This window comes from Macaca thibetana, chromosome 12 (assembly GCF_024542745.1).
Source record: "Macaca thibetana thibetana isolate TM-01 chromosome 12, ASM2454274v1, whole genome shotgun sequence".
Taxonomy (NCBI): domain Eukaryota; kingdom Metazoa; phylum Chordata; class Mammalia; order Primates; family Cercopithecidae; genus Macaca; species Macaca thibetana.
The window spans coordinates 33049080-33064212 of NC_065589.1; the positions used below are offsets into that span (position 1 = coordinate 33049080).

Sequence of the window (15133 nt, forward strand, 5' to 3'; positions counted from 1 at the left end):
CTATGTTGGCCAGGCTGGTTTCAACTCCTGACCTCAAGTGATCCGCCCGTATTGGCCTCCCAAAGTGCTGGGATTACAGGCATAAGCCACCATGCCCAGCCCTCTCTTCTTTATATTAATTCAAAAAATATGTTCTAGCACCCACATATTATAGAAAATAAGCACTGTGTTATATACAAAAAGGAAAAGAAAGATGAATGAAGTACAGGTTCTACCTCAAAGCATTTCCAACCTAGTGACTGGAATAAAAACAAATAACAAGTAACTTCAGTAAAATGATTGCTATGATCAATTGCATTAGCAAGATATAAACATGGTGCTTGGTGTTCAGAAGAGGAAGACTCACTTGAGAGAATAAAATCAACAACAGCTCTTTATCTTTAACGGTAGACTTCTGAGAACCTTTGCTGTAGGGTGGTACCCTTCCAAAATGTTTTTCCTATGACTTGTTGCAAAATGCTGCATGGGAATGAAAACACCACAATGTAAACTTGCCCATTTACATTCGGCAAATGTAACGTGTCACAAAAGAGAAAATTTTAGACCAGTCAGAGGACCGATCATTCATACTAGAGATGCTTTGCAAGAATCAGAGGTGCTCATATGCCAGCATCACTTTGACCTGTGTTTCCAAATTAAAAATATGGATTTTCAGGATGCTTAAGCTGAATCATATGTATTTAGGACGATTTTTCTCTGAATCTTGATTCCTCCTTTCTTTTCTATTTTTGCCTAATGCCTTCTTGCATATTCCTGAAATTGACTGTATTTTACTCTTATTTCTGTGTTCTAATAACCACCCAGCATTTGCAAAAATTGTTAAAAGCATTGTTAAAAGTTGCATGAGAACCTATGACATATGCTTTCCCCTTCCTTTGCTCGTCAGCTTGGCTGGTTTTTGAATTGCATTTTCTATGAGTGTTGCTGAATGGTGACTCATTCAGTGAGACGAGCTACACAGTGAGCCGGCAGGACACGGTTTAGTGTCCTTTTCCCCCAGGACTCACGATGCCAGGTCAGATAATGCTGAAGCTACCAGGTCTGCAATGCAGCACCAGTTGTTCTGTTCATCCTCTCCTGATATGATTTCCAGACTCCCCTGACAGTCAAAGCACGTGCTTTATGTAATGTACTGGGGAGCAGTGAAGTGTGAGGGAATGAGTGGAAGAGAAAAAGGCTTGACACACTGAAGCAGAAAGAGTCAGTTTATCTCAATAGCTTGGAGGGGAAAAAAGAGGAGTGATAACTGCTGGGTACTCTCCAGTCTACTTACTAACCTCCCAACCGCAATAAAATGAAACCCAATGCTAAATCGCAAGGCAGCATTTGGCATACAGTGGCAAATATCTTTCTCAGACATGCAGAAGTAATATAATCAAAGAATATATATATGTGTATATATATATTTCACACTTAAAAACACATTATTGCTTGATAAGAAATATATTCTCAAGATATTTGAGCAACTTATTTGTTCAAAACCATTATATTTTTTATCTTATCTTTTTATCTTTTTCTCTTTTGTGAGGAGAAAATACTTCGAAATATAACAAAGGACAGATAAAGGCCATGCATAATCCTAACCAAAACAAAGGCTTAGACAGTCCGAAAATGAATATAGAAGACTCACTTCCATTACTTATAACTTTCATCTGTTCGCTAAATATAAAAAAGCATTTAAGAATTGTTTATAATTTTTATCTAAATGGAGGTGTTTTTAATATCAAAAAAATTGAAAAACGTTAAAAGAAAAATATGATGACAAACATGACAGCAAATTAGAGGAGAGAAAACTTAAGATCATGGAAAATACAGGATGAGAGAAAGGTCAAGTAAAAATTACAATGATAGTTAAATTATATTTGCACTTAAAAACAAACTAGAAAGAATAATTTTCACAAATAGGTCTGAATTGTCATTGGCACAAATCTGTTGCATTAAGATTCAAATTCAACAGAATAATTTTTAAAATGTCAGTGGACCAAAACATCTGAGAAAATACTTGTGTGTGTGTGTGTGTGTGTGTGTGTGCTTGTGATGTAGTTCTGACATTTAGCACAAAGCGAGACAAGAAACGAGACTGATTTCCACAGTGCATGGGAGGAATTTTCTTGAGGAACACACATAGAAGTATATGTTAATGCAATTAACCTCAGTTTTTAAATATCCTATTATATTGTGTTAGATAGAGCCTTGCTCTTCACAACGTGAAGTGTTTGTAGGCAATTAAAATTCCAAGGAATAAAATCATACCTCAATTTGTTGAGTCATAGGGTTTAATGGAAACAAGTCTTGAGAAACCAAGTCTTCCTCACATTTCGATTCAGAATTACCATCTTAAGAAAATCTCATCCTACCTTAAGACTTGACTAAAGAGCAAAGACAGATTTTTATGGGACAAAGTACCTTATAATTGTACAATGAAACAAAACTTTATCTGACGTTGGTTTTTTCCTCTAATTTGTAAAATATCAAAAGCTCTGGCTGGCAATACCTGCTATATACAACCTCATATTGTATCAAGAATAAAAGACACAATTCTTTATTATAATATCCATATAAGCTAGCCCTAAATTAGGTTCAAATCCTATTCATCAACAAGCCAAGCCAAATATTATGATTGAAACTAATCCCCACAACCAGCTTCACCTAGTAGAGAGACCACATAGGACAAAGCAAACGTGACAATACAAACCTTGTGGAACTGCCTTTTCTATCAATCCTTGTTCTTTCTCACTCTTTCTAGCCCCAGATGCCTAACCTTTAGAAGGAAAACACTGAAAAGATCCCCATTTTCTGTCCTCATCCCTCGGTGCCACCAGGCCCAGATGCTTCGCAGTGAGGCTGTGTGGTTTTCTGCAGATCCACCCTTGAATGCTAAATAACTGTTCTGCACACTCCTCTCTCTGCGGAGCTCAGGGAAATGGCAGCCAGAGCAATGAGTGGTTGGCATGGCAACTAGGAAAGGAAAATCTGCAACCTCTCGCATTGTTAGGCGAGCTTGTTTATTTGCTTGGGGGGGGTTGGTGTGGATGGCTTTAGTCATTTTGCAGGAGAAATGGCTCAGTGCTATTCTGCTCTGCATAAATTAATATCATATTACATAGAATAGGCCATATTTTAAATGGGATGCTGACTCCTATTAGTAAATCGCGAAATCTAGAAACGGAGGCAGGGGAGAAAGAGAGAGGTGAGAAAAGGTAGGTTTGAATCTTTTGAGATTGAAAAGCAGAACAGAGAGAAAAGCGTTATGAAAGGCATATTCAGCTTTTTGCATGTGAGAGCTGCCAAACTTTTCCTTCATGTGTTTTCAAACTTAGTAACTGCAGCAACAATAGATGTATATAACTGAGTGTTGGTCACTTGGCTGCTGGAGTTATGTGGATGTGATAGTGTAGGACCAGGCTTTAGAAGACATAGCTCCATGACGAGCTCCCTGAAAAAGTGACAACGCAAAGCCTGGAAAAGCTTTTCCATTCCTGCCTCTTTGGCAGTGGGTAGGTCTGGATAGCATGCCTGGAAATGATGGGGAGACAAAGGAATCCTGGTAAATTGTGGGGAGTATAGTGAGGAATTGCCTTTTAATCTTTACATACATTTACCCAAGGAGATTGCTGATACTGGCTTTTGATGGTCACGTAGGCACTTTCTACTCCCTGACCAGCATTTGTTGTTGTTGTTGTTGTTGTTGTTGTTTAGACGGAGTCTCGTTCTGCCACTCAGGCTGGAGTGCAGTGGTGCGATCTCAGCTCACTGTAAACTCCGCCTCCCATGTTCACACCATTCTTCTACCTCAGCCTCCTGAGTAGCTGGGACTGCTGGCGCCTGTCACCACGCCCAGCTAATTTTTTGTATTTTCAGTAGAGATGGGGTTTCACCATGTTAGCCAGGATGGTCCCGATCTCCTGACCTCATGATCCGCCCACCTCGGCTCCCAATGTGCTGGGATTACAGGCGTGAGCCACCGCGCCTGGCCTGTGACCAGCATTTTTTTACTAGTGTTCACAGCACTGTACTTTAAGATAGTAAAAAATCACCAAAGCCTGACTTTAAATACTTTAAAAATGTTTTGGTATCAATAAATATCTCAAAATTGCCTCCCCTTTTCCTCTACTCAGATTGAAAACTAGGAATAAAGTTATGATATCATATCACTTAAAATTACATGAATGTGGCAGTTCTGGAATAGAAGAATTGTCTGCTTTGCCTGTAATTGATAACTGCTGCAACTAACTGCTGTTCTCAATGTGGCAGACGGGGATGGTGGAAGGAGCACTGGTCTGTAGGGCAAGAGACTTGCGTTCTCGTAGTAGTCATGTGATCTACTGTGAAAAGTCATCTCACTGGTCCCTTCCAGATTTCAATCATATCATCCACAACTGTGACAGAAAAGTAGCGGACTTCACCACTGTTTTCTAATAAAGAAAAAATCCTGACATTTGCAGAATTAATCCTGAGAGCAAGAAAAAAAAATACACTCATCTAAAAAAGTCTTGAAAGCTTTTACAATGAGTAGCATATTTATAAAGCCATGTAAATTATAAACGATAGAAAAAAAAATCCATACCACTTCTTGAGGGTGGGACAGTTGAGAAGAGAGGAGCATGAAATTCCTGAACACTGTGTCACAATTCACCTCTCTTACTTTCTTACTGTGTAATACTGGGCAAGTTGCTCAGCCATTCCGTGCCTTAGTCATCTTATTTGTAAAAAGAAGACACTAATGACAGATATCCTCATGGAAATTGCAAAAAGATAAAATGAGATAAAAGATATGATGGTGCTTTATAAACTGAAGAGCACTATGGCAGCTTGCAATTCTATACACATTTCTAAGCTGTAGATATATATATATATATTTCCATAATAGTTCTGTGAGGGATGAATAGAAATTTCCTCCTTTAGATGAAAAGTGAGCAACAGCAAAATTATTACTTTTTTAGAGCAAGGTCAGAAACAGAACCACCACTTTGTTTGCACATCCCTGTTTTTGCTGCTAGAAAGTGCCATATTCCAAATGATTCTATAAACAGGCACAGTAAAGATAGGATTTGATATAATACTATTAAGGGAATACTAGATGAAGTCAAAACCAGTGTAACTACACTGTTAAGTCACATGTACAATGATTACATAAATCAATTGCTTTTCTCCCTTAAAATTTGAAAGGTCACTTTCCATTTTCTAAAATAATTTTCCAGTCAATATTTTACAAATTTTACAAAGAATCCCTTTGCCCTCTTATAAGATCTTGATACAAGTTCTAATCCGAGTTTGGGCCCCAACCCTGTAACTGAAACTTAAAGACAAGGCTCCTAATTATCTTCAGAGCTGAAACTCTGTGGGGACCAAAATGCATTCCTCTTGCTTTCTTCAATAAAGATAACACAGAAAAGAATTATTACAAGCCGTTACTCTTATTATTTACACTTTGGAAAGCAATTTTTAAATGATGCATTAACTTAAATGTAAGACCTGAAGCTACAAAAATCATAGAAAAAAGGCCTAGGAAAAACTTTTCTGAACATTGGCCTAGGCAAAGAACTATAATGACTAACACCCCAAAAGTAAATGCAACAAAAACAAAAATAGACAAATGGGACTTAGTTAGATTTAAAAGCTTCTGCACAGAAAAAGAAATAACCAATAGAGTAAACAGACAACCTACAGAATTGGAGAAAATATTTGCAAACTGTGCATCCAACAAAGGACTAAGGAATTCAAACAACTCAACATGAAAAAAAATCCTCATTAAAAAGTGAGCAAAGGACATGAATAGACATTTCTCAAGAGAAGACACATACAAATGGCCAAATAGGTATATGAAAAAATGCTGAACATCACTAATCATCATGGAAATGCAAATTAAAACCACAATGAGATATCAACTTATACCAGTCAGAATAGCTATTATTAAAAAGTCAAAAGACAACAGATGTTAACAATGATATAGAGAAAAGGGAACTCTTAAACAACGTTGATGGGAATGTAATTACTACAGCCTTTATGGAAAACGGTATGGAGATTTCTCAAAGAACTGAAAATAAAACTACCATTCCATCCAGCAATCTCACTACTGGGTAGCTACCCAATGGAAAATAAATCATTATATCAAAAAGACACCTGCACTCATATGTTTATTGCAGCACCACTCACAATAGCAAAGGTATGGAATCAACCTAAACATCCATCAGTGGATGACTGGATAAAGAAAATGTGGTGTAGATATACAATGGAATACTATGCAGCCATAAAAAAGAATAAAATCATATCCTTTGCAGCAACATGGATGGAACTGGAGACCATTATATTAAGTGAAATAACTCAGAAAGAGAAAATCAAATACCACACGTTCTCACTTCTAAGTGAGAGTTAAATAATGAATACACATGGACATAAAGATGGAAATAATAAACACTGGAGACTCAAAAAGTGGGGAGAGTGGAAAAGAGGTGAGGGTTGAAAAATTACCTATTGAGTACAATGTTCAGTATTCAGATGATAGGTCCACTCAAAGCCCAGACTTCACCCCATGCAATATATTCATGTAACAAAAATGCACTTGTAATCCCGAATCCATGAAAATAAAAATTTAAAAAAACAAAGACAAAGATAAAAATTACACTTTAGACTTATTATAACAACAGCTTTCCTAAGTGGCTAGATGATTAATAGCTTCTCATTTCTTTTTTTCATGCTTCTGTGGCATGGCTTCTAAAAAGGACACTTTAGTGGTAAGAAAAAATCTTAAAGAATGAAAAAATTATGCTATAGTTGAGCAACCTATTCTATCTTCCTATGGATAGTTTTAAATCATAAAGAAAGGGACAAAATCTAGATTATTATTAACATTATTTTTTTGAGACAGGGTCTTGCTGTGTCACCCAGGCCAAAGTGCAGTGGCCTGATCACAGCTTACTACAGTCTCGATCTCCCTGGGCTCTGGTGATTCTCCCATCTTTGCCTCCCGAGTAGCTGGGACCACAGGTGTGTGACATCACACCTGGCTAATTTTTTTTTTTTTTTTTTTTTTTTTTTTTTTTTTTTTTTTTTTTTGTGGAGATGAGGTTTTGCCATGTTGCCCATGCTGGTCTCAAACTCCTGGACTCAAGCAATCTGCTCGCCTCAGCCTCCCAAAGTGCTAGGATTACAGGTGTGAGCCACTGCCCCCAGCCAATTTAAATTATTATTGCCTTCTAACATTATCCACCCTCCCAAACTCTGGTGTCAGTGCATAAGATCAAGGATACACTGACTATGGGTTTGCATCTTTAAAAATTATGATTGCCCATAATGAAGACGAACATTAAAGGAGTGGATGGGGGGAAAAAGTAAGGATCTTGGTTGAAGTGAGCCCACTCTAATGAAGGAGAAAAGGGGGAAGAAGATGATGATTGCAATTTATTTATCATGTGATCTTATTTATATAGATGGTTAAAAAGAAACAACCTTCGAGAAAATGTTATTTTAAAATGCAAAGAGAAGATTATAGCAACAAAGGAAAGTAGAAGAAAGATTTTTGGATTTAATCGGTAATGTCCTGGATACTACAACATACAGCTATGGACCTGATGTCACTGAGAAATGCTTCATGCTAACAGTGGCCTGAGAACTATTCATTACAGGGAAAAATGTAATACACTGGTAGATTGTATAAAACAGTGAGCTGATGTATAGATCCCTGGTCCTTTTTAAAATAATCACATCAAAATATTATGCCAGCTCATATCTATAGTCTCCATCATCAAATGATAGCATTTCTAAATAGCATATTTGGGATTTAAGAGCATCTGTTTACGCTGGAGATGATTTTTATTACACAATTTGTGAAACAGCTGTCAATAAACCATGAATGATAAAATTTGTTATTTGTTAAATTGGAGTTTGGAAAGAAATTTAGTTGCACATTAACTCACCACTGGAACATCCTCTGTACGTATGAAAAGATAATATTTTACATTTTCCTTTTTCTATAGATTTCTACACATGCATATCTCATGGATTCAATACTCGGCTTGTTATTTCTAGAGGAAAGTTAATTTAAAAATCACACCATAGTTTAGTTTGGATTGACTATCACTCTAGTAATCCATGGCTGACAGTTTACAATTTTTGTCACTCAGAACATACACACAAAACTTTTGTAACCAATCTCCCAAATCTAATACCAAATGTGTTTGATACATGTTGAGCTGAATTTAAAATTAACTCTGGATGCTCCTAAACCCATCATTTAAAAGAAACGCCTGTTAGCCTCTTTTAAATGTGTATTATTTTCTCAGAGAAGCTGGTGATGACATACTGTCTTGACAAAGAGATTTTTCTGATGCTCTCAAATACTTAAGACTACTGAACAGATGAAATAGTGAATGGTATTGATTTTCACTGCATGACCAAGCATACTGCAGTGATTTTTTTTTTTTTTAGTGTATTACAAGCCTTCATAACAGTCACTGAGAGTCAACTGGTGAGAGCCCAAGGGACAAAGTAAGACTTTTCAATCGTTTTCACCATTAATGTGAAGAGGACTTTCTTCTTTTTGAATTTATTCATTTATTCCTTCATTCACTCACTCACTCAACACACATTTATGGAATACTGAAGGTCTAATGCCAGGTGCTGCAAGATTCGATGGTGAAAAAAACCTTGACATATCATACTAACTCTTTTCTTCCTCACAACCAATATGCTATAACATGACCTCATCCCCTCATGCTGCAATCCCTTCAAAATCCTCTTAGTTAGCGCACCTGACACCCAAGTTCCACCTTCTTAAAGTTGTGTATACTCAGCTTTAGAAAAATGTTGCTTGATCAAGAGTGCTATGCCATCCATATTGATACCACCACTACCACCAGTAATAATAAAAGTAACTAACAGTTATTGTCTCTTGAGCCATTCACTTTGTACACTTTAGTATCTTATTTAATCCTCATTGTAACCATGAAACGTGCAAATAATATTTTTATTTCATTCTCAACCACAATTTCATACTAAATTGAACATATGTGCCTGTGGGGCACTGCACAGCTTCTCAAATCCTGGAATCAGGTTGGACACTATCATTCTCTTCTTCCATTTCACATGGATTTCTGCAGGGTACTTGCTTTTATCAGAACAACTGCTGAAAACCTATCTTTGCAAAGATATGATATCTTAAAGGAATATAGTATAATGTAATGTTGAAACTGTAAATTATCTTGAGCTTATAGTTCATGCAGTGTTTGACAGATATTATCACTGCTCCCCTTAAATATTTAAAATACCTTGTTGTATTCTTGTGAATTTGCTGCAGTGCCCCAAGATGGTTTTGTGCACCATCTTTGGCCCAAAGCAGAAATAATCTGCTTTAAACTCTGCCTTTCTATACTGCTCATGTGGCACTTACATGTTATGCTTTGCATCCAAATAATCATACGCACAAGTCTCATGTCTACTCCAAGATCATCTGATCCATGGAGTTCTGGGACCATGTCTTGCACATGCACTGGCACAGAAGCTAACACAACACCTTGCATGTAGAAAATGCTCAACTGTAGTTTGTTGAGTGATGGGTTAAAAAAATTACAGTATATATTTATGTATTTTGCATTTTTCTGCTCTAAAAATATGCATGTAAATCAATCCATTGGATTTAGGTACAAAGTCATTCAAGAGAATTAAAAAAAAACTATTTGTAAAATATTCTTTCAATGAGTTAAAATGCCGAAGGTTTCTAGCAAAACATACATATACTCAGCCTGCAAAAATTCACGTGACAAAAATTAAATAGGGGAATGGGATTGAGAATGTAGCTAATGTCAAGTTAGTTGCCATGATTTTTCTCTTCTTTTATTTCCTCTGACTGACTGGAATTTCAGTCCTAGCACTAGTGAAAGAGGATCAGTGCTGTATATTAATTCACTTTCAGACTAAACTGACTTCAAAGCACAAAGCAAGCACTTGGTGACAGCAGAGCCCTTAGTTACCTGCTGTTTCTCTGTCAGCTGAGGTCAGCTCTCCATTGATCCCATTCTCTTTGGTATTTGAATAGGTGCCCTGTGACCCATGCTCTCCAAAGGCACCCTCTTCATCCTCCCTGTATGGGAATCCATTGGCGCTTCGGACAAGTCCTTCCCCTGCTCCGCCTTGATCCTTAATCTCAGGTGGATGTGAGTGTGCAGATGCCTCTGTTAGCTGTGCTGAGGTCCAGTGAGGCGCCTTTGCTTCGTCTTTCCGTTCATCTGCCATTCTTCAATGCCTTATTATTTCTCCTGCAATTTAAAGAGGAAAAATAGCAGCTATTACTTTGGGGAAATCTTCTGATCTGATATTGGTTGTACCAAGATAGGAGAAGTTTGTAGCAAACAAGTGGCTTTCTATAGTCAAAGAAAATATGTACAATAACCTATGTTTAATATCAAGAATGGGTCAATTAGTTCATCTTGAGTTTTACAGACCATTTCTGGAATATTAGTTCTTTTAAAATAAGATCACTGTCATTCTACACATGTTCCTCTTTGTAAACAAACAAAAACCAAAGAACAATGAAAAAAACTAGTGTTTGGCATTTAGGTACACATCTTAATGAACTTTCATTTAACTATGGTCTTGAATGTTGACTGTACGGTAGAGTCAAGGAATCCTTCAGCATAGGGAAAATCTGCAGTATGAGAAAACTGGCTAGAAAATGTGGAAGGAAGAATGACAGCAGGAATTCTATACCATGGAAAATTATCCCATGTACTTTCTTCAATCATGACTTTCAGTGAGATCTAGAAAAGACAATAACTAACATTAGCCGTCGGCTAATGTTAGTTATTGTCTTTTCTAGATCTCACTGAAAGTCATGATTAGCTAAAATGGTGTTCAACAGCTCTATTTATCTTCTCTAAGAACATATTGGTTTCAAGGGTGTTCAATTAAAGCCAAAGGTAGATATGCTTTTCTGGATATTGTGAATTAAAAGAAAGACAGCTTTAACTTAATTTTTTAATAAACTTTCCTGGACCCTATCTATAGACTAAGAGGAGATAACATTTTCTATTAATATAAATCTTACAGAGAGAAAGGAAATAAATATAGCATTAGGCCTACATCCTATCTTATGGCATTATTTCTTAGCTAAATCGAATAAGATCTGAAAAAGTTAAAACCATTGACATATAACAGGAAGTTGTAAATTATAGCAAAGGATGAATGAGTTGTGGAGGAGGTGTTCTATGCATGTTAATTGGATGGAAGATACTGCATGACCTTCTCTTACAAGCTGATATTACCAAGTTTAGATATATAATTGAAAAGAGGTGATTCACCACTCAGTTTTGGAAAGCTGTTGCTCACCATGTAGCCTTATTGATGGCTTATCATCTCCACAGTAAGGATGACAATACAGACAATACTGTCTTTGGTGGAAACTAAGAACATCTTCCTTTTTTCAAAAAAGTATCTCAAGCAAAGACCTCCAAACAAGTAAGCAAAAGTTATATTAAGACAAATCCACTTCTTACTACCAAGCTCTGTTTGGAGAAAGTATAAATAAAGTAAGTTTTCCCATCAGATTACTAACAAGCATTTGTCTGGGGTTTTTTAACTGAATTTTGTTGCTATCCTCTGCTCTCTCTATTTTCTCTTCATAGCAGGAAGAGCTAGATCAGTTAATTCATTTAAGCCAATTTGACTACAGCATCAAATCTCTCCCAAAACTGATTCCCAAAACAGCTCTATTTATCTTCCCTAAGAACATATTTAAACAAGATGTAAAAATTTACCTTTTAAAACATTGATTTGAAGGGCTTATGAGTAAATCAGGGAGTATTGCTACCTCACTATGTGTAAAGAATTGTGTGCACAGGAGAGTTTTCTCATCTATTAAACGAGAACAATGCTTAGTTTATTGGTTTGTTACCAAGTGTAAGCAGAATAAAATAAAGGACTCAACACAGTTCCTGGCATGCTCAATAAACAGTAGTTATTACATTTGTTATTATTTATTAATTATATCATTAATCATTACATATACAACATTGGAATAGGAATGGGAGCCTGCAAACTTGGTGAGTACAACAATGAGAGTTACTTGCAAATCTGTTCCCAGATATTGTGTAGGAATGAATGGCTATCCTAAGACACTCATGGCAAATGTACCAGACATGGTAGTCTAATGAGAAGAGAGTGCTCTCGGAATTAACCTCTCCCTGTGTACACTGAAAAATTAGCTACATCTTTTTATAAAAACCATTCTGCAGTGTTCTACACTCCATTCTGCCATTTTCTTCTGGTCACATATCAAAATATCTAATTGGGTAGCCTAAGCATTGTATTTCCATGGAGTTGTGGCATCTTCATGTATGTAAAAGACTGAGGAAATCATCTAGATTCTGATTGTGACCTTTTGGATTGCAACATTTTACTGATAGATTCTTGCCTACTTCAGTATCCTAATCTTTACATGCTTTTATTTCTTTTTGTTTGTTTGTTTTACCAAAGAGCTTGATTAAGATTTCCATATTCTTATATGGCCCAATTTATTTTGTGTACACAGAGAACACTGTAAATAGAAAAAGTTTCACATAAATAACATGCCTTGTTGATGTAGCTTTTTCTGAGTTAATAGGCTTTATATTTTTGAAACAGTTTTAAATTTACAAAAATATTAAGCAGATACTACAGAGACTACCCATCTACCCCCTGCATACAGTTTTCCCTATTTTAAACATTTTGCATCATCAATATGGTACATTTATATAATTAGTGAACCAATATTGATACACTACTTTTAACAACAGTCCACAGTTTATTTAGATTACTTTAGTTTTTACTTAATGTCTTTCATTTTCATTTCAGGATCTGATCCAGGATACTATATTACATTTAGTTCTCATGTCTCCTTAGGTTCCTTTAAGACCTTGACCTTGAAAGTTTTGAGGAGTACTAATCAGATAAATCATAGGATACCCCCCTATCGAGATTTGTCTAATTTTTTTGTCATGATTGGTTTAAGGTTATGTGTTTTGGAGAGGAAGACCACAGAGGTAAAGTGTTCAGATGAGATGCTAAGCTACATGAGCAGGAACACTATGAGCCTTCTGAAAGCTTTTGATGTGCTACTGGATATTTGAATCTCAGGCAAAGGCAGTGATGTGCAAAACATCCCAAACCAATTGGCCACAAAACTTTTTCTAACACCATATTTATTAACATCCCCCAGAGGATCTGGGAAATATTTAGGTTTGTACTTTAGTCCATGTTTAACTCTAGGAGTTCTAGCCACCAAATATTAAAAGAAAATACAACAATATAAGCACCCACAACTCTCAGTTACATTTGACTTCTCTCACCCCCCTGCCATAGGGCTTTCTGGAACAGATTTCTCAGTGACCAAGAATCTTTATTTTAAACCTAGCAAACCAACACTTAAATAGAAAGAGTGCTACTTGGTAATCATCCATTTAAAATATTAAGATAATTTATTTTCAAGAGGACAGACATTTAAAAAATGAATTCCTTAGTATTTAATGCTTTAGAGTTTTGAATTGTTAAAATTAGTTAATAAAAGCTAATTTTGGAAGAAGAAAAGGCTGGCTAGCTCCACTGATTTCGCTTAATACCAGAATCACAAACAAATCAAAATTAGTACCCAAAAAGTATCACCCAACTTCCTGGTAAGACTATTCAGATAATATTCCTTAAAATGTATACAGATTAATCAGGTATTATTTCTTAATTTATTGAGCTTTTTGAAAGAAGATAGTCTAACCATTTAGTAAGTAATGATCATTTTAGGAGATTTCAAACTCAAATTAGCATGGCTCTGACAAAACTACTTTTACAGAAAATATAACTTGAAACGATTGCCTCTGTTTTAGGGAAAAGTTTATTGAACAAAAGGAGACACTATTTGGCCACACTCATTTATAATCACAACATAATATTATTAAAACACCACCCATAAGATGATAAATTTCACTTGTACTTCTAATCAAAGTTTTGGGGTCACAGATTATCTCTATTCTTCAAATGGTATTTTCAACATAGTTAAAAGTGACCATAGCTTTCTTTAATTTCTTCTTCCTGATGTAATATTATTTTTTCCCGAATCTCTTTGAAAACTATATGAATGTGCAATTAAAGAAGATAAAGACTGGGTATAGTTGCTCTCGCCTATAATCCCAGCAGTTTGGGAGGTCGCGGTGGGAGGATTGCTTGAGGCCAGGAGTTCAAGACCAGCCTGATCAACATAGTGAGATCCCATCTCTACAAAAAAAAACCTTTTTAAAAAAAAAAATTAGCTGAGTACAGCTATTTAGGAAGCTGAGGTGGGAGGATCACTTCAACCAAGGAGATTGAGGCTACAGTGAGCGATGATTGTGCCACAGTACTCAACCTGGGTGACAGAGAAAGACTCTGTCTCTAAGCAAATAAAGATAAAAATAAAAAAGTGAAGACAAAGTCAAATTATCTCCAAATCTACTAAAAAACTTGTGAGATACTAGGAATTTTTAACATTCCGTTCCTACTGTGCAATGGGAAACTCTCCAAATTGCAAAAGATCACAGATCTTAACTGCTCCTAACTGCCAAACAGCTGAGCATCTGCCACACAATCCCTGCTTTGATAGAGCAGGCTGAGAAGCAACCTGAACTCTTTCTTTCTTTTTTTTTTTTTTTTTTTTTTTTTGAGATGGAGTCTTGCTCTGTCACCCAGGCTAGAGTGCAGTGGCACGATCTCAGCTCACTGCAACCTCTACCTCCCGGGGTCAAACGATTCTCCTGCAGCAGCCTCCCAAGTAGCTGGGATTACAGGCGCATGCCACCACGCCTGGCTATTTTTTTTTTTTTTTTTTGTATTTTTAGTAGAGATGGGGTTTCACCATCTTGGCCACCTTATTTCCCTTCCCTGCAAAGACTAGCTTGATAATGTGAGCAAGGAAATCTAAGACTAAAACAATGATTTACAATTTATAATATACTGCAATGGGAATCTTGCTTTTTAGGACAAAAAACATATGTCAATATATAATGGGAATACTGTTGTGTGTGACAAGCATTTTTTTAAAAATCCAAGACATGGCCGGGCGCAGTGGCTCACGCCTGTAATCCCGGCACTTTGGGAGGCTGAAACGGGTGGATCATGAGGTCAGGAGTTTGAGACC

The 15133-nt window shown here is 36.3% G+C and overlaps 1 protein-coding gene across 31 annotated transcripts in view; it reads right to left on the bottom strand.

Moving 5' to 3' along the window:
* The window catches only part of MAP2 (microtubule associated protein 2), a 310528-nt gene that overhangs the window by 70996 nt on the left and 224399 nt on the right, over positions 1-15133 (bottom strand). For 30 of the 31 annotated variants that reach the window (XM_050752606.1, XM_050752604.1, XM_050752607.1 and 27 more), the window contains one exon: positions 9969-10253. In XM_050752606.1, coding sequence (XP_050608563.1) covers positions 9969-10230 — 262 coding nt within the window. In that variant the 5' untranslated portion in view covers positions 10231-10253. Of the gene's footprint in view, positions 1-2695; positions 3891-9968; positions 10254-15133 lie in introns of those variants that run through there. The other variant, XM_050752623.1, reaches the window with a different exon arrangement.